This window comes from Trametes versicolor (genome assembly GCF_000271585.1).
Source record: "Trametes versicolor FP-101664 SS1 unplaced genomic scaffold TRAVEscaffold_9, whole genome shotgun sequence".
In the NCBI taxonomy this organism is placed as follows: domain Eukaryota; kingdom Fungi; phylum Basidiomycota; class Agaricomycetes; order Polyporales; family Polyporaceae; genus Trametes; species Trametes versicolor.
In genome coordinates, this window is record NW_007360329.1 from 2,526,044 (window position 1) to 2,552,261 (window position 26,218).

General features: G+C 57.3%; 5 protein-coding genes across 5 annotated transcripts; 1 reads left to right on the forward strand and 4 right to left on the reverse strand.

Moving 5' to 3' along the window:
* Positions 1 to 3,430: 3,430 nt before the first annotated feature.
* Positions 3,431 to 4,894, reverse strand: TRAVEDRAFT_50673 (mitochondrial carrier; the record flags this gene model as incomplete). Its single annotated transcript, XM_008043015.1, has 10 exons — positions 3,431 to 3,631; positions 3,687 to 3,731; positions 3,784 to 3,868; positions 3,923 to 4,014; positions 4,078 to 4,166; positions 4,233 to 4,268; positions 4,328 to 4,372; positions 4,428 to 4,621; positions 4,684 to 4,717; positions 4,783 to 4,894. The coding sequence occupies 10 exons, from the start codon at positions 4,892 to 4,894 to the stop codon at positions 3,431 to 3,433; spliced, it is 933 nt and encodes a 310-aa protein (XP_008041206.1).
* A 1,754-nt stretch (positions 4,895 to 6,648) lies between these two features.
* Positions 6,649 to 9,148, reverse strand: TRAVEDRAFT_73786 (iron reductase; the record flags this gene model as incomplete). The annotated part of the gene is made up of 10 exons (XM_008043463.1): positions 6,649 to 6,871; positions 6,931 to 7,227; positions 7,280 to 7,393; positions 7,451 to 8,025; positions 8,087 to 8,233; positions 8,291 to 8,298; positions 8,362 to 8,430; positions 8,484 to 8,509; positions 8,567 to 8,686; positions 8,737 to 9,148. The coding sequence occupies 10 exons, from the start codon at positions 9,146 to 9,148 to the stop codon at positions 6,753 to 6,755; spliced, it is 1,887 nt and encodes a 628-aa protein (XP_008041654.1). The 3' UTR covers positions 6,649 to 6,752.
* A 2,165-nt stretch (positions 9,149 to 11,313) lies between these two features.
* On the reverse strand, positions 11,314 to 14,054 carry TRAVEDRAFT_66248 (iron reductase). Its single transcript, XM_008043464.1, has 10 exons — positions 13,608 to 14,054; positions 13,435 to 13,554; positions 13,350 to 13,375; positions 13,225 to 13,293; positions 13,158 to 13,165; positions 12,957 to 13,103; positions 12,328 to 12,902; positions 12,155 to 12,268; positions 11,786 to 12,082; positions 11,314 to 11,727 (listed from the first exon to the last, which is right to left on the reverse strand). Exons 1-10 carry the CDS (start codon positions 14,008 to 14,010, stop codon positions 11,609 to 11,611), a joined length of 1,878 nt encoding a protein of 625 aa, XP_008041655.1. The 5' UTR covers positions 14,011 to 14,054; the 3' UTR covers positions 11,314 to 11,608.
* A 2,582-nt stretch (positions 14,055 to 16,636) lies between these two features.
* TRAVEDRAFT_172170 (FAD/NAD-P-binding domain-containing protein) lies at positions 16,637 to 19,303 on the reverse strand. The gene is made up of 16 exons (XM_008043465.1): positions 19,201 to 19,303; positions 19,033 to 19,130; positions 18,739 to 18,972; positions 18,593 to 18,683; positions 18,467 to 18,537; positions 18,386 to 18,413; positions 18,165 to 18,335; positions 18,054 to 18,115; positions 17,966 to 18,003; positions 17,641 to 17,914; positions 17,502 to 17,586; positions 17,168 to 17,447; positions 17,061 to 17,112; positions 16,984 to 17,007; positions 16,832 to 16,929; positions 16,637 to 16,779 (listed from the first exon to the last, which is right to left on the reverse strand). The coding sequence occupies exons 1-16, from the start codon at positions 19,220 to 19,222 to the stop codon at positions 16,761 to 16,763; spliced, it is 1,647 nt and encodes a 548-aa protein (XP_008041656.1). The 5' UTR covers positions 19,223 to 19,303; the 3' UTR covers positions 16,637 to 16,760.
* A 300-nt stretch (positions 19,304 to 19,603) lies between these two features.
* TRAVEDRAFT_172173 (aromatic amino acid family biosynthesis-like protein) lies at positions 19,604 to 25,273 on the forward strand (the record flags this gene model as incomplete). The annotated part of the gene is made up of 5 exons (XM_008043466.1): positions 19,604 to 19,977; positions 20,027 to 20,234; positions 20,769 to 22,524; positions 22,577 to 22,797; positions 22,847 to 25,273. The coding sequence occupies 5 exons, from the start codon at positions 19,604 to 19,606 to the stop codon at positions 25,136 to 25,138; spliced, it is 4,851 nt and encodes a 1,616-aa protein (XP_008041657.1). The 3' UTR covers positions 25,139 to 25,273.
* Between the last annotated feature and the right edge of the window lie 945 nt (positions 25,274 to 26,218).

Below are 26,218 nucleotides of genomic sequence, written 5' to 3' on the forward strand. Positions count from 1 at the left end.
TAGCGGACTCGTTCTACAGACATCGGTCCGTGGACATCATGGACAGACGCTCACCGACAACGGTCGCATGCCCTGCACGCCGCGCGCACAAGCAATCCATCAGCCTCATACACTTGCACAATCCGCCATAGGCAACACACCTGCTCAGCTTAAACCGCCGCTCCTTCAGGATCGACGCCGACGCGGACGGCTTCTGCTCGGAGAAGCCGCCCGTGTCCGGCAGGATCCCCTGCTGCTGCCCCGGGGACGGTGTTTGGGAATGGCGCTGCTGCTCATCGGCGGTAGGGGTAGAAGACATGGTGGGTGGCGGGCAGCATAGAACACCGCGCAGGCGAGGAAGTGGTAGGTGCGCGAGACGAAATGAAGGCGGAGCGAGGTCCGAGTCAAATCAACCCCAGACGGTGAGCTGCGCGAGATGCGGGGCAGAAGGACGCGGGCCGCGCGCTCGCTGCAGCGCGCCGACGCCCGACGTCGTCGCGGAGAAGCGGAGCTCGTCTGTATTCAAAATCACCTCGGGCCGTCCAATGGCGAGAAGAGAATACTATCAGTGTACGGGAAATGCAAATAGCGACATGCAATGCAAATCGCGCATTGTGCCTCGAGTGCTTGTCCGTTCGCATTCTAATTTTGGTCACCACCTGTATATATGCATCGTAAAACGTCTACGAAGTTTCAAACGGATTGACGAAGGATTGCAATGTGGAGTTGAGAAACAATGGTTTTGAGGGGCCAATGTATGCGCTGCTTGGGCGTCTGATGAATTCTGATACCTAGATCCATAGCCAGTTTCTCTACCGATAGAGCTGAAAATTCGTACATGGTCTTCCATGAAGACTCGGAATATAATCGACCAACCCGATTGCTTTCCTGAGTAGTGGTTCCCCACTGGGAGAGATGTTGCATCCCATGTCTACTCGCAGAGTGACAATTTTGAACTCCGCCGTGCACGCGAGCTTGCCTACTCGCAAGCGGTGGCTGAGTGAGGAGGGACAGGGAATGCAAATCGACCTGGTGAGGGCGCGCTTTCCCGCCTGCACCGAGCGTTCATCACACGATTGCCGAGTCGGAGCTCCAACGTACCGCCGTGACTGGCGGTGACCATCCTTTGCATTACATGGCGAGAATAAAGTCGCCCTTCCGGAAGTGCTCCGAGGTCAGCTCCTGTCGTCTTTTGAGGAGATAAAATACAACAACATATGTAAAAGACCAATCTGGACCACATGGCGAATTTCGGTGGCATCCTGCGAAGGTATGCGCTCATAATTGCAGAAATAGACAAATCGTTTGCATATCCCGTACAGTGATAGTACAGGAGAAGGAGTGATGGGGCGGGCGGAGTGTGGACGTGGGCGGGTGGATCTATGCATTAGTCATGCCATCATGGGCGGGCAGACCGGATAATGCATTTTCCCTCGCGCCGCCGCGCCCCCTCGAGGCGATCGCGCTCCTATCCCGGCGTGCACTTTGCAGCCTGCGCCGCCGCCACCGCGGCCCTCTAACCCCTCCCGCACCTTGGCATGCCTCACGACAGCGCAGCATACAATAGAACATTCAAACGTCCTGCGCTATCCCTCAACGAGACAGACAGCTCCCGTGTGGCGAAGTCGCTCATGTGCCGTTACTGTGCTCAGTAATCGCCCGGGGTTCATACAGTACGCAGCACGGTAGAACACGGCGCGCTCGGACGCGACCGTGTACACGGGCACCGCACCGCTGGTCACAAGAGCCTCCGGTCCGCAAATGCGCCCAGGAGGGCAGGGCGAAACCGGGAGCGCAGGCACGAGAACACCTAGCATGGGAAACATCTTTCCTGAAGAACGTTCATTACAATACCAGGACCCGGACAGACCATAGGGATTCGAAAGTGTTTCATTTTCAGGACCCCCGACAGGCCATAGGAATTCGACCGACGGCGCAGCTGTCATTACAACTTCCTGAGTGAGTAAATGAGTAAGTGAGTGGTATTTATGGAATCATAGGTCGCGTACATCCTCAACCGTGGGGTTCAAGAACTACAGTAATACAACATACAGGTAACACAATCGCTCCCTCATTTCGTATACGACTCGACATCCGGGGGTCATCAATTCCAACGTTGCACCTTACAATGGATGCTCCCGATACCTTCGTTAGCTATCTATCCATAGACTGTTGACTACAAACCAGCTCAAATCTCTGGCTTATATTCCGCAGGCGGAATAAGCAGGCGCCGTTAAACCTCAAGAGGCTGGCATTAAAGCCTGGGCAAAAACCTGGGCAAAAAACGTAAAACCCCCAGGAGCAGGAGCCATTGCACACTCCTGTGCGCCGTGACATAACTCGCGCAGGCCCGAGAGAGCACATGTCCCATCTTCAGCCTACTGCCAAGACAACCTGACCTGAGGTATAGGGTTCCAGCCCCGCGCTCTCGTTGTACTCAGTGCACTTATGTACCATCTGGACTGGTGCGTCTGGCAGATCCCTAGAACGATGTCAGTCTATTACCACAGTATAACGTCGTCGTTGTGCCAAGATCCTGTCGGCCACCTTTACAACCCGCCTCCAAAAGAGTGTGTCGAAAGGCCTGCCTCTGCGAGACTAGTAGTCAGTCATTCTGCGCCAAACTCCCGCCCAAGGACGTTGATACCTTCATAGAGTCTGCCATCATGTCCAGAATGCGCCCGGTACGCGTATAACCTCCGTGATGTCGAAGGCTGTCAGCGGAATTCAGAAGACATCCAGTATATGTTATGCACGTGCATTCCAAATGAGAGACATGTCCCTTGGAGTATCGTGTAATTATAATGCGAATCCGATGGTACAGGTGCTCGAAACTTAGAGCAAACCTGTTGGGAGATTAAGGTCTCTTTGAGGGCAGCTTGAGGGACAGTAACACTCGATACCTTTGGCCCGCGCTGGCATTCGCGAGGTCGGGATTGCTCGCAGCAGGCCATTGTAAAGACGCCATGATGACATTAATGACGCTGTGGTTCAACTTCCTCGAGCCTGTCGGGGGTCCTCGAGATCAAGAATGCCTCCCGTGTGGGAGCCCTTCAAGCTCCCCGGTATCGGCGTCGGTGTCCCACGCGATAGGCGATAGTCGTACAATGAATGGTATACAGACCGTGGTCGCCACCACGCCCCCGCGCGAACGTACATGGGAGAAAACGGCACAACAACGTACAACATACGGGCACTGCTCGGCGAAACGTCCTGTAGAAGGTGTCGGCGTGAATGCAGCCGTGGGACTGCGGATGGGGGGAAGACTGGCGGAGATGGAGGGTGGAAGTGGGAAGATGACGGTGTGAGGATGGAAGATGGAGGCGGGCAGAGTAGAAGAAGATGTGGGGGCGAGATAGAAGGCGGGCGATGTATGGCGCGCTCGGGTAGGGGGTGGATTCCGGCTGGGCTGCGGCAGAAGAGGTGCAGCGATGGGCCCGGGGCTTCTGGCCTAGAGGTCCCCGCGGGTCCAGTCGACGGCGCGCTTCAGCTGCTCGAAGGTGATGAAGATGAGCATCGTCGTGGGTTGCAGACGCGTCCATGCCGGCACCCAGCCCTTGAACATGAACATCGCGCCTTCGTTCCGCATGGACGTCCGGATCATCTGCATGGTCGATTTGCTCTCTGAGCCTGATGCGCTCATGATACGGCTCTGCAATTGGAGCACGGTCAAAAGTAGAACATCGGTGACAAAAGGGCCGGCGTACCTTGAGTACGTCCGCGGGGGAACAGACGGTGGTGGCCACGGTACCCTGGTAGATTGTGATTAGTAACTGCCCGCACACCCATGCAGAGTGAGCGTACCGCTGCGAAACTTGCTGTCGTGTGGACATAAATGTTGTCATCGAAGTGGCCTGTCTTCAACAATTCGGCCTTGAAGAAGTCGTACCTGTATATATCCTATAAGCTTATTATATCTCAATGAAGTATATATACCACTCACGAGGCAAGCTGGCTCGCGTTCATCAAGATCGCACGGAAAACGTTAGGGCCGACACCGCGTGCGAGTGAGGAGACGCCCTCGTCGCGAACCATCTACAGGCCAGGCCATACGTCAGCGTTCTCCCATGACAGGCATAATGAGAGCCTCGAACGTACCCGGTAGAGGCCGTCGAGACAGTTCTTGTAGTTCAAACGCTTCTCGGGCGGCTTAGCGAAATCGCCCTGCATGCGGACCATGATGATTTCTACATTCGCGTAGAGTAAAGTTAGCGTTCAGTTCACGGCAAGCGCGGGAAACACCTCGTGCGCACCTCCAGGGTTCCCGACCACGCCCGCAATACCACCGGCTGAAACGCTTATAAGATCTCTGCCCTGATGAATCGTGATGCCGCAGGACACTACGCACCCATACTACCCGCCAGCGCGAGCTTCCAAGCTGGACTCTTCTCATCTGCCGCCTTCGTTAGTACCTCTAGCTCGATGCTCAATACAAATGATTGACTTACTTGCTCCCAGGAGTTTCTTGCTCTCGTCGTATGCCCAGAAACGGCAGACGGAGTACGTCATCTGCCTCAGCCACGTCCCGGAGATACCATCGAGCAGGCCTAGGGGACCCGCGGTGCGTACAGTCTTCCTAATTGACTGGATCATGCCCTTGTCGCCCGTCGCCTGCAGCCGGACCTTCGTCAAGTCGAGCGGGCTTCAAATGCAACGGTAAGCGCTCCGCAGCCAGTCTCCGTCTCTAAACTGCTAAGGACTTACTGGGTTATAGATGCAGCGATGGTCGCAGCAAGACCTATTGCAGCGCACCAGAAACGGCATGAGAGGCAGCGCTCAGACGAACGAGGATATCTGACGTACCCCCGAGCCAGAACGGATACGGCTTCTTCTTCTTCAACGGAGTCGGTGCAGGAGTAGCATCTGCGACGTTAACGGGCAGCGCCACGGCGGATTGCTCTATCGTCTTGGACATGGTCGCAGGCAGGGGTGTAGGGTATCCCGTCTAGCTGGTGTGATCTGAGCGGATATCTTGTAGCTGTACCGTCTAGATGCGCGCGTGTCCTGTTGAGCGTCCTGTCAATAAGTCGCACGTACGACAATTGCTCGGAGGTCGTACGAGCAGAGTATGACGAGCGGGCGGGCGAAACGTTGGAGTTGCGAGGAGACGTGCGTGTGTGTTCGAATCAGAATATCTGGGGGTATTTAGGGGAATAGGGGCCTTCCCGGGAGACAGCAAGCCGATTCGCACCGATGGGTGAGAGATTCAGAGGGCGCGGGAGTCGGGACGGGGGTTATTGGGGACGCCTGAGGTTGTAAAGGAAGAGCGGGGCACCCGGGAGGCCACAGAGGGGCGTGAGGAGGGCCGTCAGGTGATGGTCCGGGGGTATGGCCAGGGCAGCTGAGCGGATCGGCTATGCCATGGGGCTTCCCCGCGGGGTGCCGCCCAGCATAGACGCACCAGGTGTGTACATGTCTCCTGCGATCGAGACCCCACAAGCAGTGCATCCTGGGCGTTGGTGGCGCAGCGGGAGTCTCGCGGTCAAATCCAACCCTCCAACGACCTATCGCGTACGTCCTGTTGAGGTCCTTGCATATTCCGAAATCGAGCTATTCGGAGGGTATACGGCAATGACTGTGCCGAGAGAAGTAGTCAAGGAGGCGTGGAGGTCGCAAGACCAGGCGTATGACGATCGTTTGAATGGAGAAGGTCAGCTGTGTCGAGACCATCGCCCGCGCTCAACTCAGCATCCAATATAGCGTGGGAATAGAGAAGACGCGCCCACGTGATTCAAACGCGACGCGTGGGTGGCTGGAGCGAGCTCTGGCATGCACAACGGTCCGAGTCAGTGTGGTAGTGACTATATGCGGCCAAAACGCACCAAGTATACTTCGAATGCCTCTGATATCTCTCTCCTGGTACTTGAGGTGGTGTGGGGTCTCCATACAATAATACTACTAGGGGAGGAGCGGGCTCGGATGGCTACAAGCAGACGTCGCGACACCGTACTAAGGACGGGGGAGGGGAGTGGGAGGTCGAGATGGGAGGTCGATATGTCGGCTTCTTATATAGGTTTACCCCGGAATGTGAAGTGGTAAATACGGTACCGAACAGCGAATTGGATGAAGGAACTTACAAAGTCGCCTTTCTAGAAAGACCTACTCTTATCTCCGCAAGTCCCCGCAGGATGATCGGCAAAATAGATCCCTTATGACATAATTTCAGAGGGAGACATATCATAATACACAATTAGTGGCAGCGCACCATGCGACCTCTGCGAGTTGACTCACCCTCTGACCCAAAAGTTGGTCCGAGCCGTCGTTTACATGCTTCGCTTATTACCTCTTCTTGTCGACACTAGATCCCTCTACATGCCGGCAGAGCCGCATCACGACCATGATGTGCACACACTCAGCACACCATACAACATGCGAGAACGTAAAATGTGTGTCGAGGTAGGCTTCTCCTACGAAGCATATCAACGTAACTACACTTCAGAAGGACACGCCGATGATTTCTAACGTTGTGGATATAGATTTCGCTATACCGGCTCTGATATCCTGGCTACCCATACTCTCCAATTTCGTTGATCTCCCTAGTCCAATGTATGGAGACAAACCATAGCCCTACACAGCGGAGAGATCTCCCCCAAGTGTCCCTACATATGTACAACCGCACCCGTAACATCTAGTACTGCCAAACAAACTTGAACATAGTAACCACAAGGCCGATATACTAGCGTAGTGATCGTGAAGTACAACAGTCCCAAGCCAAAACAAAAAAGCTAATGATACAAGGTCTAGAAGTCGGAAAATCTATCCACCATGACAGTCTAAGCATAACCAAAAGACTCGACGTGAAGCACAACACTCGGCCCGCCCTCAACGACAGTAGAAACCGGGATGCGGAGCGCAGAGCGACATGCCCGCGCGACACCCTGAGAACCGCACACTGCAAAGCAACACACGTCAGCCACGTGCCGACATACATAATCGCGATGTCGGACGCACCTGTGACAGACAGACGGCCAACATTCACATCGACCTCCGCCCGGAGCAGCGCCGGGAGGTCCGGACGGCCCTGCGAGACCTGCACCGCGGAGAAGTTGAGAAGCGACGACGGCCTGCTTTTTCCAATCGCAGTCCCCTCAACAGAAGAGTGGATCGAGTCGTCCTCGTTCCACGAGTCCGCGGGCACAAGCCCAGGGGCGCTCCCGGACGTGACAAATAGCCGGATGGAGATATCGAGCCCTTGCGGCGCGAGCTCGAGCGCTTCGGTGAGCGCCTTCGAGACCCAGTCGATGTGGCCTGAGAACAGGTCAGCGGACGTGGGAGCGGGGCAGGGATGGGTACTACTGACTGGCGTCGCGGATAGACCAGATGAAGACGAGCTTCCTGCACCGGCTCTTCCCGTTCTGGACATGGCTCAGCACGCCGAGGAATGTCGACAGCGTAAACGATACGCCCGAGCCACCTATTCCATCCTCATCAGCGACCGTTGTACACAGCGATCCTTTTGAAGGAGACGTACCAGCAATGAGCACGACTGTGTCATCATGGTCCAAGTTAGGCGAGAACCCGTACGGCCCATCGACCAACACCTTCACCTTCCCGCCCGTCTGCGCGATCTCTGCCAGGCGCCGCGTGAAGCCCTCGCGCACGTTGACCAGGAAGACGAGCTCCTTCCAGTACGGCGTCGCGTCCGCGCCCGACGGCGGCCCCGCCTTCTCTGCGTCCCCGGGCCCAACGGTCGGCGAGCTCACCCCGTTCAGCTGGTACCGCGCATCGACGCTCGCGATCGTGAACGGGTGCGCCTCGAGCGGGAACCCCGACACCCCAGGCATCGTGAGGAACGCAGTCTGCCCTGGGGTCCAGCGGAAGTGCGGTGGCCGCTGCAGGTGCAGGCGCACAAAGTGCGGCGAGAGCAGCTCAACGGACGCGTCGAGCCGGTTCGACGTCTTCGTGAACCCGAAGTAGAGGTGGTTGTAGAAGACGAGGCGCGCGAGGCGGATGGCGCGGTCGAGCCCCCAGATGAGGAAGCACGGCCAGATGTAGACGCCGATGTGCACGAAGCTGGCGTGGAAGTACCCGCCGAGGAGGAAGATGCTGTGCCATGGGAAGAATGATCAGAATACGTCGAGCATCGGGGGTACGAGGGTTAACGTACAGGACCATGAGGAAGTGCGTGAAGTAGAATATCTCGTACACTTGTGCGCGGATGGGGCGCAGGGAGACGAGGATGAGGACCGTCAGTGCAATCAAGGCAGCCAAGCCGATGCGGATGAACCACTCGTCGTATGCTGCAGGCATGAGGCTATATCACGCTGCCAGTCAGCAATGGATGGAACACGTCAGTATAAACGGAACGTACTATGAGATCTGTTGCGCACGAAAATAATAAGCAATCAAGATGAATGACAGGGAGATCGAGCCGCTACTTACCTTCGCGCCACCATGTACCCAGAATAGGACGAAGACGACGCGCGCCGTCATACGATGGATGTAGTTCAGCTACCCGACAACTGTTAAACGGTGCATTATGATACAAAAAAGAGCAGACATACCTTGTCGTAGCTGATACCGGTGATATCTATCGACGTGGCATCGGTCAGTGATGGCCAAGAAGAGCAATGCAACGGCCACCCACATGCAATAGGATTATTCTTGGTGCCAAGGGCGGTGACCAAGGGCAGCTGGCTGGCACCTATCGCGCCAGCCCTGCCTCCCCAGTAACTGATGTCGAGTTTGGAGCCAGTTGTGGTCGTCGCTGCGCATGACATCAGATCGGTGAACCCAATGTACAACTATATCACGTACTATTGACAAACTCCCAAACAAAGAGCGCGACGATGTAGGCAATGGTGACGAACACCTCCGCAAGGTTAAGTGTGTACGACTTGCCAATCTCCAGCGTCCACCGGAAGGCGACGACCCGGTATAGATTGACGGCCGCGAGGGGAACACGTCGCCACGAGAATCGGCGAGGGGGGTTAGACCGTCCCGCAGTCTCAGCGTCTCCCGCCTGCTTCCCCACAGGACATCCCGAAGAGAGCTTCGAGATCGCCCAGGACACAAGCTGGCAGACGGACACCAGAGCAATGAAGCTGGCGACGAACCACCAGACCTCGCGAGGGTACTCCTTGTTGTGGGCGCCGCGAATGGCCCGGTTGGGATCCACGGGCGGGGCGGAGTGGGGGCCCGGAGCATGAGCCTGAGGAGGAGTGTTCATGTTGAGTCTTCGGGGTGCTCGCGCGTGCACGGGAGGGCCAAAGCGGGGAGGGGGCGGAGTCCTGCCTTTGCCCCTCATCCGTGCGCAAGCTTAAGTAGCCCCACTGGTCGTCTGGGCAAGAGCCCGAGCAACGCGCAGCCACGAGGAGCCCCTGCGCAGAGCGGACATCGAGGCATACGAGTTCTTTGATGTCCATTTGCGAGCGGTGAAGGAGGCGACGGACCGCCGTGCTAAAATCCACTCGGGGCACATGGCTCCGTCATCGGGGTCTTCGCTAAAGAAGCAGCACCTCGCCGGGCACGGTCAATCGAAGCAGATCGCACCAGCGCGTATCTGGGCTGCCCGGGAGTTGAACGGGGTCGTCGCACAAACACGGACTTCTTCCCATACGTGATTTACTGCGGGTGTACGCGAATCGTAGTTCCATATGCAGAAATGCATCCGCCACAGATGGTGCATATGAAACACCGATCTGCCCGACGCTGTTTTACGTCCCGGCGCAAGTTGAAGAACTGGTTGCTGAGACGTGGTCTCTTCAGGGGCTGGTAAGCGGATGCTCGATAACGGAACGTGAATTGAGCTTACTCGCACCCTGAGCTAAGACGACGTCGCATGAGGAATCGTACGATGAACGACCTCGCCGCCCTCGCCGAAGATCGCTTGTTCGTCCTTGACAAAGTTGGCGCCAAGCCGTAGTCGACTGCTTCCAGAACAGCATAGCCCCTCTAATGCGGTAAGGGTTCAGGAGGGGCTCATTGGTGGAGCAGGATGATTGTACTGTCAAGCAATGGCGTAAGCGTTGGTAACAACAACCCTGAGTCGGCAGAAACAGCATCCGAGGCATAAACGCGATTTGAGCACGAAGATGGCGCAACTGCTCGACGGGGACAACTGCGCGGACAGCAGATGCACCATGCATTGTAGTTTGATGCCAGGCGGGGCCACAACGCGTTGCATTTGGTTGCATGGCGTGGCGCCTTCGACAACGTAGCAACACCGCGCGAGTATCAGGGGATCACCGCTGTATTATCAAAATGGCACCGCCGATTGGTCTTATCTTGTGCTGTTCGAGAACACTGGGCATCTGCGTCCGGAGACTTCTGATATGATAAGCAGCCTCGAACACGTTCGTCCCGTGTGGTATGCACTGCGAAGAGGACGGAGCCATACTGACATGGAGATCTTGCTCCGTTGCAAGCATATGTTGTCTTCGGGGCTCTAGATCCCCGAAGAACTTGTTTGACACATGGATGCGCTCAGTATGACGCAGACCAGATCGATAGCAAGGTGCTTGACGAATGCACTGGGAGTTGACACAGAGCAGCTGAGTCACTCTGGCAACTCCTGCAGCAGTTATGATACCTGCTGCGGGTCGCGCACTGCCCATAAGTGAAAATGGGCCGCTTCTATCGGACTCTTGCGGTCAGTGCGCACGCTACAATATTCTGCATGAAATTTGATTCGTCGGTGTCCCGGAGGCGGTATACGAACGTACGCACGTCCTTCTTCGGATGGGCTCCGTGTTAGGGATGCATCGATGACGTTCCGCAGCAGCGGACCTCGTAACCCACGCTTCGATGTCATCTGTGCCGTGCGCATGGCCACAGAAGATGCAGCCAGCCATGCGGTGTGCCGAGTGGGCAGCCTGGACGAGCCCTAAATGAAGAGCGGTTGCATGGGAAGGATCGAGGAAGAGGACGGCCAATTAAAGTATTTGCGAGAGCGCACTGCGATCGGAACGTTCTTGCTGCGCACGGACGTTGAGAGGCTTCGGGGCGGCCCGGGTCGTGCGATTGCGTGTTGAGTACAAGATCGATCAGTCCGATCTCTGCGATCGAAGTGCGCCGCGCTCGAGATTCGTACCGTCGCGCCGGCCGACCTCTCAGCTGAAGAGTATTTACAAGGGTTTGTAGTGTATGCATTGTTTAGTCCTGTTGGCGCTGCAGCGTGCAGGAAATACCGATGTTGCGGGACCAACGGAGGTCCAGTAGGGCCCAGCACAGTTGGACAGCCCGGACTCCGGAGGACGGCGAAAAAGATGGCGCTGAGGTGCCAACTCGACATCACGACGGCTTCGCATTTGTGTCCTTAAAATAAGTCGTAAAGGAGTCCAGACGTCCAACAGCCATGTGGTCGCTCGACGCGGGCGTCCTATGACGAGTGCATGCAGCTCGCGCGCTGAGATACATTCATAAAACATGAGTACATCGCTACAGTAACTACTATGCTGTAGTCTGGAGTCATTCTATAAGCCACCAACCGCTTCCTATGGACCTCAAGGACCTGAAGGTGGCAAGGTGAAAGCCGAAACTAGACGAATCGTACGCCAAAGCGGCGAGAAAGAAGACATGTTGTACATGCGAACTGAAGGGGGCACCTGCCCCACAACCAGGACGCGCATAACAATCGGGCATGGGAGGCGGAACCGGTCTGAGCAGCCGCGCCTCCGTCTAAGCACATCTACGCGTAACCAAAGGACTCCACGTGCAGCACCACGCTGGGACCGCCTCTCAACGCGATCGACAGCGGGAGCCTGAGCGCGGCACGGCACGAACGCGCAATGCCTTGCGAGCCGCACACTGCGTCGAGGCCAGCGTCAGCTACGTCACCAGCACGCAAATAGGGAGAGGCACGTACCCGTCACGGAAAGTCGACCGGTGTTCGCCTCGACTTCCTCCCGCAGCATCGAAGACAGGTCCGGGCGGCCGTGCGCCAGCTGGACGGCAGGGAAGCTGAGCAGCGACGACGGCTTCGTCTTGGCGACAGGGGAAGCGCCCTCCGAGGAATGGATGGACTCGTCCTCGGCCCACGAGCCCTCCCTGGCGAGGGCCTGCGCGTTTTGTGCGGTGACGAATATCCGGATGCTGATTTCGACGTTGGAGGGCGCTAGTTCGAGCGCCTTGCTTAGTGCGTGCGAGATCCATTCCATGTGGCCTGTGCGGGTGAGAACGGTTAGCCATGGTTGTATTTCGAGACGCGCAATGACGGTATTGAGGTGGTACTCACTAGCATCGCGGATACACCATACGAACACGAGCTTCCGGCATCTGCTCTTCCCGTGCTTCACCTGGCTCAACACGCCCAGGAAGGTGGACAAAGTGAAAGTCACCCCAGAGCTCCCTGTAAAGCGCCTCGCATTAGTATTCACTCACTCACCGGTACACAAGACGGCGCATTACCTGCAACGAGCATGACCGTATCGTCGGCATCCAGGTCCGGCGAGAACCCATACGGCCCGTCGACGAGCACCTTGACCTTTTCGCCACGCGCCGCACTGTCCGCCAAACGCCGCGTGTACCCCTCGCGGACGTGGATGAGGAACACGAGCTCGTTCCAGTACAGCGTCGCGTCCGAGTCCGACCCCGCGTCGGAGCCGTTCTTTTCGTTGTCCGTCGCGCGCACGGCCTTCGCGTCGTCCAACGCGTACCGCGCGTCCACACTCGCGATCGTGAACGGGTGCGACTCGATCGGGAACCGCGACACAGTCGGCATCGCGAGGAACGCGGTCTGGCCGGGCGCCCAGCGGAAGTGCGGCGGACGCTTGAGGTGGAGGCGGACGAGATGGGGCGACAGCAGCTCGACGGACGCGTCGAGTTGGCTGGACACCTTGCTGAAGCCGAAGTAGAGGTGGTTGTAGTAGACGAGGCGTGCGAGGCGGAAGGCGCGGTCGAGCCCCCAGATGATGAAGCATGGCCATAGGTAGAACCCGAATTTCATGTCGTTGGTGTGGAAGTATCCGGCGAGGAGGATGACCCTAGAACGGCGCATTAAGTGTGGAAACGTGCGTGGAAGTGTGGTAGGGACTTACAGCACCGAGAGGACGTGCACGTAGTAGAACAGCTCGTAAAAGCGGGCACGAATCGGCCGGAGAGACACGACAACGAGGAGGCAGAAGAAGGACCCCGCGAGTATCCCAAGTGGGACAAACCACGTAGGATACTGCGAGTTATCGAGACTAAACAAAAGAGGTGTGAGCATTCATATGGCGTGGCCATACTCTCACGCTTACGTGATAAGCTAGACAAGACGACGACGGTCAGCGAGATTCTTGACATGAGATGAGAATGGGCGCTTACTCTAGCACCTCCGTGCGCCCATACTAGAATGAATATGGAACGAGCAATCATACGATGGATGAACTTCAGCTGTAAAATGGAAGAAGGTTATTATGGATATCAATATGTTACGAAATGTAGCTTACCCTGTCATAACTGACTCCCGTGATGTCTGAGGAAGACGCGTCAGTACGACAAACGCTGTATATGCCACTGAAGCGGTGTACTCACAGGAAAGCGCGTTGTTTTTGGTTCCGAGCAGAGTAATCAAAGGCAGCTGGCTCGCCGCGAGGGCACCGAGCCTGTTCTCCCAGTAGGCGACACTCAACTTGTTGCCGGCCAGGTCGGTCGCTATATATCCGGCGTCAGCATGAACACCACCAATATCTTGGACCACAACTCACTGCTGACGAATGACCAAACATAGAGGGCAACGATGTATACACAAACGATGAACAGCTCGGCGAACGTGAGGGTGAACGACTGGCCAATGTTCAGCGTCCAACGGAAGGCAACGACCCGGTAAGTGTTGAGGAGTGCCAAAGGAAGACGGCGCCACGAGATGCGTCTCGCTTCCGAAGTCACGCCGCCTTCGCTGTCGGCTGCGCGGCGCTCAGAGGAAGGGCGCCGTGCAGCGCGCCTCGTCATGACCCACGAGATGAACTGGCATAGCGCGACGAGGGCGATGAAGCAAGTGACGAACCACCACAGCTGGCGCGGGTACGCCCTGTTACGCCCTGTGCGGATGGGTTTGTCCGGGTTCGCCGCAGCGCGGGCATAGAGCGCGGGCGCCAAGAACGCGTCCATATTCGCGTCGGATGGGTGTAGGGAGGGAGTTTGACGGGGGCGGGCCTCCTGTTGGTCCACACGCGTGTCACTACTCCCTTTAATAGTGGGCGGTGCATGTCCCCAACGGCAGGTCGGGCAGGGATGGGAAAAAGCTGACGCACAGGGGGGATGCTACATGCGACATCTGGTATGCCGTCTTCGGAGGAGCGGAAAGAACGACACGGCCCGCCGCATTGGAGGGGCACCGAGGCCTAGGGTTCATTCTAGAAGCAGAGCAGCAGCATGGGCGAGCGGTCAAACCTTGCTGATGCCAGAGCAATTTTGTATCGGCCGGCGAAGAAGCGGGTCGTTCAAGGTGGCGTCTGCTCCCGTTGTACGTGATGCATCGTAGATTGGGCTGCTTGCATTCGATTCGATCGGTGGCTGAGGGCGGTGGCCCTCTGGATTATTGCCTTTGCGGCCAATCCTGCCTGTCGCGCCCAGTGAGCATCCCCGAAATTCGAATGAACGTGGTAGATAGGTACACACCGCGACCGGAAATCATCCAGTCGTCCGGACTTTCGTCCCTGATTCGGCGCCAGTGCAACGGGTAAACCTCGACCGCGGATGACATTGCAAGTCGGAATTCGATGGGGTGGTCAAATCCGAGGAAGACATAAGATCGCCAGAGCCATGTCGCGACTTATGGTAAAGCCGAGACCGAAGCAAGAACATGGGCTGTGGTGTAGTGCGGTGTACATGTGCAGACGTCGCATGACTTTACGGCGTCGGCGTCGCTGACGGTCGCAGTAGCATCACAGGATGGAGGAGCAGCGTTATCTTGGGGACGAGAAGCACCCCGGACCGAGCGCCTGTCATATCAGATAAGACAGCCGCGTTGCATCAGTTGTCTTATCTGATATGATAAGGAGCTTCTCCGCCCCTTCTCCGCCTGCGAAGCGGCGACGAAGGGCGACGACGAGTACCATGACCCTCGTTCTGGATCAGTGACCAGTCTGACGGGGATGTCTCAGCATAGCATGTCCTGACACTGGGGGCCGACGACGCCGAAGAGCTCACATGGAAAACATATGGATGCACATCTCCCGACGCCCATCTCGACATTACGACAGTCACCTCGACGCTTGGTACGATGAAGAAGCCCATCTTGCCGAGTTGGATCTACTCCGCGAACAGGTCAGTCGCGGAAGGAATCACGTTGACGGTGCTCGGATTTGCGAAATTGGCACACCGGCCTTTGGCCCCGACACTGACAGGCGTGTGTGAACGCAGCCCGCCACCACAACTTTGGCGCGGTAGCGACGCATGGCGGACATTCATTGGCTGATGTGTCTTGCGAACAGAAGGGACACTGAAGAGACCGTCCGACAAGGAGGAAGCCTTCCTGAATGGTGCGTCCGCGTTTTCAACTATGAATAACTCTCCCGTATTAGCGCAGATCGCGAGGATGTGAGAATAAACATACCTGGGCCACGGTATGTGCACTCAAATCGCAGCATGCATGTCCGCATGGTGCTGGATCAGAGTCATGAAGGTACTCCGTCGTGGTATCTTTGGATTGGCGGTACAACGACGGGGTCCCGATGACAATGCGCCCGGCGCTGTCGGAGGTATTCTGACAGCTGAGTCTGAGATACAAAGTAGCAAGGTCGAGGCACGGTACGTTACCTGTACGGGAGGCGTTATGGTGGAGACCATCGCTCTGGAACGGCGACTTCAATTAGTCGTCGCAGTAGGTAATGACAGTGCGTGTATCGACTCACCTTTCATCGACCCTGCCTTAAAGCAGGCACTGCGCATACTGGACGGGTTCCGAACGTTCTGCAAGAATGGACGAGCCTTCAAGCTTCACGCGCAGCAACGGCCGAATCTGAGGGTCCCGTCACCTCAGCACGAGGCAGGCGGCGGCGGCCCTCCTTCAAGACGCTCGACGTTAACGTTCCGCAGCTTCATGCATCGCGTCGAATGTCGTACGCCGCGTGCGAGCTGCGCGCAGGTGATCCTCCCTTGAGTCCTATCGCCGTCCATGCGCCTCCCAATGGCGGCTCAGAACGCTTCCGCGCACCTTCCAGACAGTCCGCCTGGGAAACGCAACTCAAAACGCATCGGCTGCACCGTTTTACAGCTTCTCAGCGGTCCAGAAGAGAAGGCGCACTCTCTTTCCGCCTCCCCGGGCTCGCACGCTATTTGTGGGCGAGCTGCGAGAGCGGCCCGCCACGTTCGCGGCGACCACTGATCGGCGGTTACTGTGGGAGTCCCTTACGATGCGTTCATCCGATTTCTGCCGCGTCGCGGTGCTCATAGTGCGCCGGCAAATGGGTGTCAGCTGAGTTCTTCCCCGCCGCTGCAAGATCCTTTGAGGTAGGAGCGACTAGCGCTAGAATGCCACTCACCTTCGTGCGATGGTCGGCCTTCAGGTACATTGTGTCGTACTGGAAAATCAAAGGGTCTCATAGGGTAGCAGGTTTGAGTACCCGGTGGTGGCACTGCAGCCCCGGTGTCTTCTTGCGAGTCACCGGCTTCTCCAGGGACTCCTGCCAAGGGTGGCGGCTGGTGGCGGACGAGCGATATGCTTGGGCGCTCTGGAACACAGAGCCCGTGAAAACACACAGTACTGCCAATTGAGTGACACACCTAGATGACGGCGAATAGCATACGATAGGTTGGGTGTAAGGGTTATGGGACGCTATGAATACCTCTAACATCTATTCAACTAGTCGAGTCGTATATAGTCTATGGCCAGGTCCGAGCAGAGCAGAATAGATAGCTTATTCACGGCTCACGTCGCTGTACGGGGAGAGTTAGGCGGGCGCAGGCAAAAACAGGAAAATAGGCGTACCGTCCGAAGAGCTTGACGTACAGCCAGTCCGTGGCGACGAGCGTGCGGTTACGGACCGAGAAGAGCGTGCTGAGGTACACGCTACGCCAGAAAAGGTACTGCGAGCGAGCGTGGTAAGTATATGCGCTATTGAGGTGATCAGGAAGACGTACAGTTGCGATACCACCGGATGCGAACTATATGCGAACTCGTTAGCTATGAATAACACATAAGCATTGTATAGACGTACGTTTCCGTTGAAGAACGGAAGGTCCGCGATAGCCTTGTCCGATCCAATGTACCTGCATGAAGGGTAAGTCACCATATCTAGAGCAATCTCACGTCGAATTAGCCTACGCAAGGGAGCCCTGGTGCGAGTACTTGAAGGGGCGGAGCTTCTCGAGCTTCGCGAGGCGCTTCTGGACTTGCTCCTGCTCCTCCTTGGCCTCGGGCTCCGATGCGCTTTGTAGCGCCTTCAGGCGCGCATCGAGCTCATCCTTCTTCGCGATCTGCGAGAGAACACGGGCAAGGTAGGCACCTTCCTGGGAGGCAACCTGCGCAGTCGGCGCGTACGAAGTAGCGGAGCAGTCACCAATCGCGAAGATGCTGCCGTTAGAGCCCTCCATGCGGAGGCACTCTGATGTACGAGTTAATAAGGGCTGAACCTATGCTCACTGAGTGATGCACTCACCGTCGACAGTGATACCGCGCCTGTTCGTCTGAACGTCGGGGAACTTCGACATCAGGTCCCGGGTGACCTTGCGAAGGGTGTTGCCCTGTATAGCACACTATCAGCATCTCGCAGGGCGTTGTTTAGCGCTAGTACTGACCGCAGCCCAGACAACAAGGCCGCAGGGCACCTCAACAACGGTCTTGTCAGGCATCTGGAGGACAACACTCTTGTCCTTGATTTCCTTGACCATCGTCTTCGTCAAGATATCAATCTTGGCCTCCTTGAAGGTGGACTCGGTGTAGTCGATGAGCTGCTTGCTGAACATCGGCAGCACGGAGGGCAGCGCTTCCACGAGGGAGATGCGAACGTTCTCCGCCAGCTCGGGGTACCATGAGCGAAGGTCCTCCTCGAGGAAATCGTGGAGTTCACCGCTATCCGGGGGTCAGCGCCTCGGACTCATTGCGAGTAGGCTGTGTACACACCTCAGCTCAACACCGGTAGGGCCGCCACCGACGACAACCTGATGTTTAATGTTAATAGATGCGGACCTGTATGTTAATGATAACTCACCATGTGAAGCAGCCTCTTAATCTCTTCGGTGCTCTGGCCAGGGAATGCGGCAGATTCAAGGCCTTCTCACGAGTTAGACAAGTATCCTGAGTGATCTTTTAGAGCACTTACAATCCAAGAAGCGACGCTGCATCTTCTCCGCGTCCTCGAGCTCCTTCATGAAGCAAGCGTTTTCTCTTACACCGGGGATGTTGAAAGTCTGCACTTCAGCACCGACGGCAAAGACCAGGTAATCGTAGGGTATCGTTGTAGTAGAGACCAGTCCCTGAATCTCGGAGGTATCTGGAATGATCCGTTGAAGTTGCGTTGGGACCCCTTTTCAGTACACTTACCAGCGAACGTCACCGTCTTGGTGGCAGGCTGAGATATACGTGGTGAGTATGCAACAATCCTGACATTGACGTGGTGCTCACATCGACATCCGTCGCGGACGCTTCAATCACAGTGACTTGACGCTTTTTATGACGCGTGACATAACGCGTGGCTTCCTAGGAAGTCAGGTGGCCGCTCGGCAACAGGCAAACTATGACGCAACTCACGCTGCAGGATTGAGCGAGGGCTGAGCGTACCCACCGCCACGCTGGGCAAAAGCGGCGTGAACAAGAAGTAGTTCTTCGGGCTAATGACAATCTATCCAAACCGTTATGTCGGGCACTTCGCACGGAGGTGAGAGCAGGTTACTCACCACATTGTAATCAGCCGTCTCCAGCGAGTTGAGCAGACTCGTGGCGCCCCAACCACTTCCCAGGATGACGAGGGTCTTCTTGGTTGGGTCGTGAGGCAGCTGAACACCAGGAGTGCGATCCTTCTGCGCGACATAGTAAAATGCCGTGCCGGTGGCGAGAGTCACCAGAGTGATGCTCCCGGTGACCTGCAGGAAGCGCTTCCACAGTGACGCTTTGGGCGGCGGCGGCGGCGGCTTCTCAGGCGCACGAATGTGAGAAATATGCAAGCGACGCGGTCGAGACCAACAACATACCGCAGATGCGCCTTCAGTCCCCGTGGACAGCAATCTCCTGGAGAACGAGGAGCGCGGAAGCACGGCTGGTCGAGATCTGACCAGGCTTCGGCCGAGAACTGAGAATTGTCCGGTTTATAATCAGAAGCCGCCTGGATTCCTAACGCAAAGGTTTATGCGGGAACATACGTCTTGATGCTTGCATGGCCATCTTGCGACAGAAGGCGACACCTGCGCGTCGAGAGAGGGGGTAGGGAGTGCAGGGAGTACGCCGAGGGCGGAGTCGAGGTCGTTGTGGTCGATGATGAAATTCTGCGCGCTCACTCGTTCCGACCTTTGACGGTGCTCGCCGAGGTTTTCCGACACATTTGTTGAGCTTATCCCCAATTAACCTTAAATAATTGCCACAGAAATGCCTCCGTGGTATTCGGACCGGAGTCATTGCATGTTTTGACCTCCTTCAGCTTTCCTCCGACCCGGAGCGCGGTGTGAACTTTCCTACGACCGCGGTACGTCCACACACGAACGCGCAACATTGGCGCGACGTTAAAGCTTTGCTCACGGCTGTACAGGCATCTTGACCGCTACCAAAATGGCCTCCGTCGACGTCCGCAAGGTCTCCATCCTCGGCAAGGAGTCTATCCACTGCGGCTTTCACCTCATCCCGTACATCGTACAAACTGTCATTGACACACTCCCATCCTCCACATATGTCCTAGTCACCGACACCAACGTCGGGAACCTCCATCTGTCTGCGTTCCAGGCCGAGTTCGACTCACGCAAAACCTCGACCAACGCAAGGTTCTTCACCTTCGTGATCGCCCCAGGAGAGACCAGCAAGAGCCGTGAGGGCAAGGCGGAAGTCGAGGACTTCCTGCTATTGAACCAATGCACGCGCGACACCGTCATCCTCGCTCTGGGCGGAGGGGTCATCGGTGATCTCGTCGGTTTCGTCGCAGCCACTTTGTGAGTACTCCCTTGCGCAGTCCGGCACACACACCTCAATATGGCACAGCATGCGCGGAGTCCGTTTCGTGCAAATCCCGACGACCCTACTCGCCATGGTCGACTCCAGCGTCGGAGGCAAGACCGCGATCGATACTCCCCACGGCAAGAACCTCATTGGCGCCTTTTGGCAGCCGGAGTACATCTTCATCGATGCAGCTTTCCTCGAAACCCTCCCCGCGAGGGAGTTCTCAAATGGTATGGCCGAGGTCGTCAAGGTGAGCAACTTCTCCCTCATTTCGTGCACGACGCGACGTATGCCCCACCTATGCCCGCCGTGGGGATCTGAAGGGTCCTGCGTCCGACTCGGCTGGTGACTCGTAAGGCAATATTGTAAGCGTGCAAGCGTCCCGCGCAAAGCGCAGGAAATAGTCCCAATCACCAGCCACTATGAGAGGCGTCTTTGTATGCGGTTAGACCTGCTCCACCATGTTCCGAAGTTTTGGGAAACCAGCTTCCACTGGTGCGGCGCTCAGCTCGAGATGGAGGTTCAGCGCCCCACATGTATAACTGCGTTCCGAATACACTCCCTTGGGGGCTTGCGCGATCGATTTTGCACGAGGCAGGAGAGATGTCGCGCAGGACTGCGAGAGAGTCCCCATCAACGTCGCAAACTTCCACTGCACGGTATGGACCCGCTTTCATGCACTCTATATGCTCCGCCTTGCATCCCAGGCGCGACGTAAAGCTCATTTCCATTGTCGAATATGTGCGCGCTTTCTTGAAGGACAATATTCTAACGTTTTCTCTAGACCGCTGCCATTTGGAACGAGACAGAGTTCTCCGCGCTCGAGTCGCGCGCCGCCGAAATCTTCGCGGCTATCCAAACCCCATCTGTCAATTTCGCCGGGCGCACAGAGTCGACGCGCTCGCCTGCGCAAGAGCTCCTTCTATCCGTCATCGCCGGCTCGATCGGTGTCAAGGCGCATATAGTCACCATTGACGAGCGCGAGACCGGCCTGCGCAACCTTGTCAACTTCGGGCACACCATTGGCCATGCAATTGAAGCGGTCCTTACACCCGCCATGCTCCATGGGGAATGCGTTGCGGTCGGTATGATCCTAGAGGCGGAGGTTGCTCGTCAGCTGGGTATCCTCAGCCAAGTCGCGGTCGGACGTTTGACGCGGTCCCTGAAGGCGTACAACCTCCCGGTGTCGCTCTCGGACCCCAGGATCGCGAGCCTCCCAGCCGCGAGCTCGCTTTCGGTGTCAAAACTTCTCGACATCATGCGCATCGACAAGAAGAACAGCGGTCCGCAGAAGAAGATCGTCATCCTGTCGCGCATCGGTGCGACTTACGAGCCCAAGGCGACTGTCGTCGCGGACAAGGTCATTGAGAAGACTCTATCCGAAGCTGTGAAGGTCGTACCCGGCACTCCGAGCAAAAGCCCCATCCGTATGGCGACGCCGGGCAGCAAGAGTATCTCGAACCGCGCGCTCCTTCTCGCGGCGCTCGGAAGTGGTACCTGCCGGCTCAAAAACCTCCTTCACTCCGACGACACGCAAGTGATGATGAACGCGCTCGTCGAGCTTCAGGGCGCGAAGTTCGACTGGGAAGACGGAGGCGAGACCCTGGTCGTCTCCGGGGGCGCCGGGGCGCTCTCTGTCCCCAGCGGCGGAAAGGAAGTCTATCTGGGGAATGCGGGCACCGCAGCGCGCTTCCTCACGACTGTGTGCACGCTTGTCCAGGCGCAGAGCGCCGACCAGCGTACGATCATCACGGGCAACGCGCGCATGAAGCAGCGTCCGATCGGACCTTTAGTCGACGCGCTCCGCGCTAACGGCAGCAGCATCGACTATCTCGAAAGCCAGGGGTGCCTTCCTCTCTCTATCGCCCCGGCGGGCCTGAAGGGCGCGCACATCCAGCTCGCCGCGAGCGTATCCAGCCAATACGTGTCGTCCATACTGCTCTGCGCGCCGTATGCCGCGGAACCCATCAAGCTCGAGCTCACCGGCGGCCAGGTGATCTCACAGCCGTACATCGACATGACCATCGCGATGATGAAGACGTTCGGGATCGAGGTTGTCCGCGAGAAGGACCCGTCTGGAAAGTTGCTGGACGTGTATCGGATCCCGAAGGGGGCATACACCAACCCCGCGGAGTACAACATCGAGTCCGACGCGAGCAGCGCGACGTACCCACTCGCCATTGCGGCGATCACAGGCACGACGTGCACGATCACGAACATCGGGTCCGCGTCGCTGCAGGGTGACGCGCGGTTCGCGAAAGAAGTCCTCGAGCCGATGGGCTGCAAGGTTGTGCAGACCGAGACCGAGACGACGGTGACTGGCCCTCCGGTAGGCCAGCTGCGCGCGCTCGGACTAGTCGATATGGAGCCGATGACCGACGCTTTCCTGACTGCATCTGTTCTCGCTGCTGTTGCGACTCAGCCGCCTCTCGCGGGCAGGGCAGTGGAGGGCGGAAAGCCGAACGCGACGCGCATCATCGGTATCGCGAACCAGAGAGTGAAGGAATGCAACCGCATCAAGGCTATGATCGACCAACTCGGTGAGAGACACAGTCTGGCATGTGACGATCGCACAACTGACTTTCCGAACAGCCAAGTTTGGTGTGGAGACCTCGGAACTTGATGACGGTCTCGAAGTGTATGGGCGACCCATTTCGGAACTGAAGGAGGGTGTTAGCGTGCACTGCTACGACGACCACCGCGTCGCGATGGCGTTCAGTGTCCTGGGCAGCGCGATCAAGGATACCATCCTTGAAGAGAAGCGCTGTGTAGAGAAGACGTGGCCGAACTGGTGGGACGACCTTGAGAACAAGGTATGTTGACCTCTTCATGACACCGACCCCCGCACTCATCTTTCCCCAGATCGGGCTTGCCGTCGAAGGTGTCGAGCTCTCTTCTCTGCACGAGATCGCTTCTGCCAGCCGCCCCACGGATGATGCCTCACAGGCCTCGGTTGTCCTCATCGGCATGCGCGGTTCAGGCAAGACGTTCATCGGGGAGCTCGCAGCAAGCGCCTTGGGCTGGCAGTTTGTCGATGCCGATGCCGCTTTCGAAGAGAAGCACCAGACGGGCGTCCGGGAGTTCGTGCATCAGAACGGGTGGCCGGCCTTCCGCGAGGCAGAAACTGACATTCTGCGAGAGCTCCTTTCTCAAAACGGAAGTGGTCATGTCATCAGCCTTGGTGGCGGGATCGTCGAAACCCTGGCTGCGCGCGAGCTCTTGAAAGAGTACACGAAGACGGGCCCAGTCGTGCACATCGTCCGAGAGATCGACGAGGTCGTCGGCTACCTCGGCGAGGAGACTGCGCGTCCCGCGTATGGCGAGCCCATCGTCGATGTCTACAAGCGGCGTGCTCCCTGGTTCGCAGAGTGCTGCAGCTACGAGTTCGTCAACTACACGGGTGTGCTCGCCTCCTCCGGGACGCCAGCGCATGACGACTCGAAGGCGGCGCCTTCGTCTCTGAGCGTCCGCGAGGAGGTCTCGCGGTTCTTCAACCACATCACTGGACAACAGGCCAACCTCGCCCCGAACCTCGCGAAGGGCAAGAGGTCGTACTTCCTCTGCCTCACATACCCCGACATCACTCCTGCGCTTCCTCACGTCCAGGAAATGACTGCTGGTGTTGATGCCATCGAGGTGCGCGTAGACCTCCTCAGGTCGCCCCGGGACTTCGACAAGCTCGGCGCCTATATCCCTCCGACGTCCTACGTGACCGAGCAGATCACGGCCCTCAGGCACAAGACTCGCCTCCCGCTCATCTTCACCGTCCGCACGGTCTCCCAGGGTGGGCAGTTCCCTGACCACGCCGAGAAGGAAGCGTTCGAGCTCTTCCTCACTGCTGTGCGCCTTGGTGTCGAGTACATCGACGTCGAGATCTCGTGGACGGAAAAGAACATCCAGGACCTCGTCTCGCGCAAGGGCCACTCGAAGATCATTGCCTCCTGGCACGACTGGAGCGGGAACATGCACTGGGGCGGTAAGCCCGTCGAGGCCAAGCACCAGCTCGCGCACCGGTTTGGGGACATCGTCAAGATCGTGGGCAAAGCGAACGCGCTCGAGGACAACTTCGCTCTGCACAACTTTGTCTTGCGCACGCAGGCCGTCTCAGGCGCGAAACCCATCATCGCGCTCAACATGGGTGTCGAGGGCCAGATGTCACGCATCCTCAACTCGACCTTCAGTCCCGTCACTCACCCGCTTTTGCCGTCGAAGGCCGCCCCGGGTCAGCTGTCGTTTGCGCAGATTCAGACTGCCCTCCATCTGTTAGGCCAGCTGCCCGCGAAGAAGTTCTACTTGTTCGGGACGCCGATCGCGCACTCTATGTCCCCGACCCTGCACAACACCGCATTCGAGGCGCTCGGACTTCCGCACAAATACGAGCTCCTGGAGACCGCGACCGTGGGCGAGGAGATCAAGGCGGCTATCACCGCGCCCGACTTTGGTGGGGCGTCCGTGACCATTCCGTTCAAGAGGGACATTATACCGCTCCTTGACGGGCTTTCCGCGGACGCAGAGATCATCGGCGCTGTCAACACGGTCATTCCACAGAAGAGAGAGGATGGGTCTTTGTCGCTCTACGGAGACAACACGGACTGGCGTGGGATCACGCATAGCATCCAGCGGTCGCTACCACAGGGCATCCTCACTCCCGAGGCCGCGCTCGTCATCGGCGCAGGTGGCACGTCTCGCGCAGCGATCTACGCCTTGTGGAAGTTGGGCATCCAGACGATCTACCTAATCAACCGCACCCGGGGTAGCGCCGAGACGCTCGTCGCCGCGTTCCCTGACGCGAAGATCCAACTCGTTGAGGAGCTCGGTGTGTGGCCCAACGGCGGCCCCGCCCCGACGGTCGTCATCTCTACGGTCCCGGCTTCAGCGACGTCACTTGACAGCTCCGCTACGAACGCTCTCTACCTACCCCGTGCCCTCTTCGCTGCCACCAAGGGCGGCGTGGTCGTCGACATGGCTTACAAGCCCGCCGACACGCCCCTCCTGTTACTGGCGGCGAACGTCGGGACCCATTGGCGTACAGTGAAGGGCGTCGAGGTCCTGCTGGAGCAGGGCTACCACCAGCTGCATCTCTGGACCGGTCGGCACTGCCCGAAGGGCGTCGTTGCGGAGCGCGTCTTGAAGGCGTACTCGGCGTCCCCGTAACTCTTGGTTTACATCAGTTGAAATGGCTCCAGTCGATGTAGAGATAGAATGAGAAGAGCTCAAATGTACTTCATATATGTTGAAAATGTATGCTGACGCTCTCCGATGCACAGCTTGATTGTGGAGCGGTCTCGTCCATCCCCAGCGGCCAGCCCGACCTGATCAGCGCTTAGTTATTGACACGGCGGGCAAAGCTCGTATCCAGTGGGGCTGAAATTTGTCAGAAATTTGGTCGGCTTGCTTGCATTTCGTGAGGACATACTAATGTTCTCCGCAGTACAGAACGGTGACATATCTGATATATTTCAGCACCATTTCTGGTGTCCCCATACAACATGCTCATATATGAAGAGGAAATGAGACAGAAGGCATAATATCGGAGCGTTTGAAATGTCTGCGCTGCGAATATTTTACAGAAACCCCTCGTCTCATTATACTGTAGCATGGTTTGAAACGACACAAGGGTAAGCCTTTCTGATATCCCGCTGATCGCCCACAAAAACGTCACTAGCACGTAACGTAGCCCTTTGTGAATATACCGCCGAGGCGAGTCAGAGACGCAAGCAAGCCAGACAAATATCTGTTGTATATTAGTGCATCTGGATAAGCCCTTTGCCCGCCGTGTGATGCGCCTCCGCTTCCAAAACAGGACACGCGACGGTTGCTACGATGTGACCGTCACGTACGATGTGCTGGCGTCGGGCAACGCAAGAAAGAACGACTCGGAGCGCTTAGACGTCGTCGCCTCAAGTTGCTCTCGCCAGACATGTCCCTCTAAACCTCTGATCTTCCCGATATCAGAACGTGTGAGTCCGTATCAGCCCAAGACTACTCATTGAAGTGCGGCCCTAGATGAAAGGAACGCGCATTATGGGCAGGTATAGCACTCGCGCGCAATAACGGCATGCCCCGGCCTTGATCGTCTGGGAGCTGCCGCAGGTTCACGTCTTTCGTGGGGTACGAAACCCAGGCGACGTGACCCCGCCTATTTAGGCCACAACCAGGCCGCACATCCCACCAACACCACCTCCCAGGACAGCGACCTATCGAACGACAGGAGTAAGCATCCGCGTACAATGC

Bases quoted from the DNA above. Each gene is read 5' to 3' on its own strand.
- TRAVEDRAFT_172170 (XM_008043465.1), bottom strand. From the start codon at position 19,222: ATGGCCATGCAAGCATCAAGAC. The intron at 18,116-18,164 runs GTAAGTGCTCTA...ACTCGTGAGAAG, and splicing joins GCAGCGTCGCTTCTTGGATT to GCCTTGAATCTGCCGCATTC. The intron at 17,113-17,167 runs GTAGGCTAATTC...CCCTTCATGCAG, and splicing joins TCGCACCAGGGCTCCCTTGC to GTACATTGGATCGGACAAGG.
- TRAVEDRAFT_66248 (XM_008043464.1), bottom strand. From the start codon at position 14,010: ATGGACGCGTTCTTGGCGCCCGCGCTCTATGCCCGCGCTGCGGCGAAC. The intron at 12,903-12,956 runs GTAAGTCCCTAC...GCGCCGTTCTAG, and splicing joins GTGCACGTCCTCTCGGTGCT to GGTCATCCTCCTCGCCGGAT. The intron at 11,728-11,785 runs GTACGTGCCTCT...GCCTCGACGCAG, and splicing joins CGGTCGACTTTCCGTGACGG to TGTGCGGCTCGCAAGGCATT.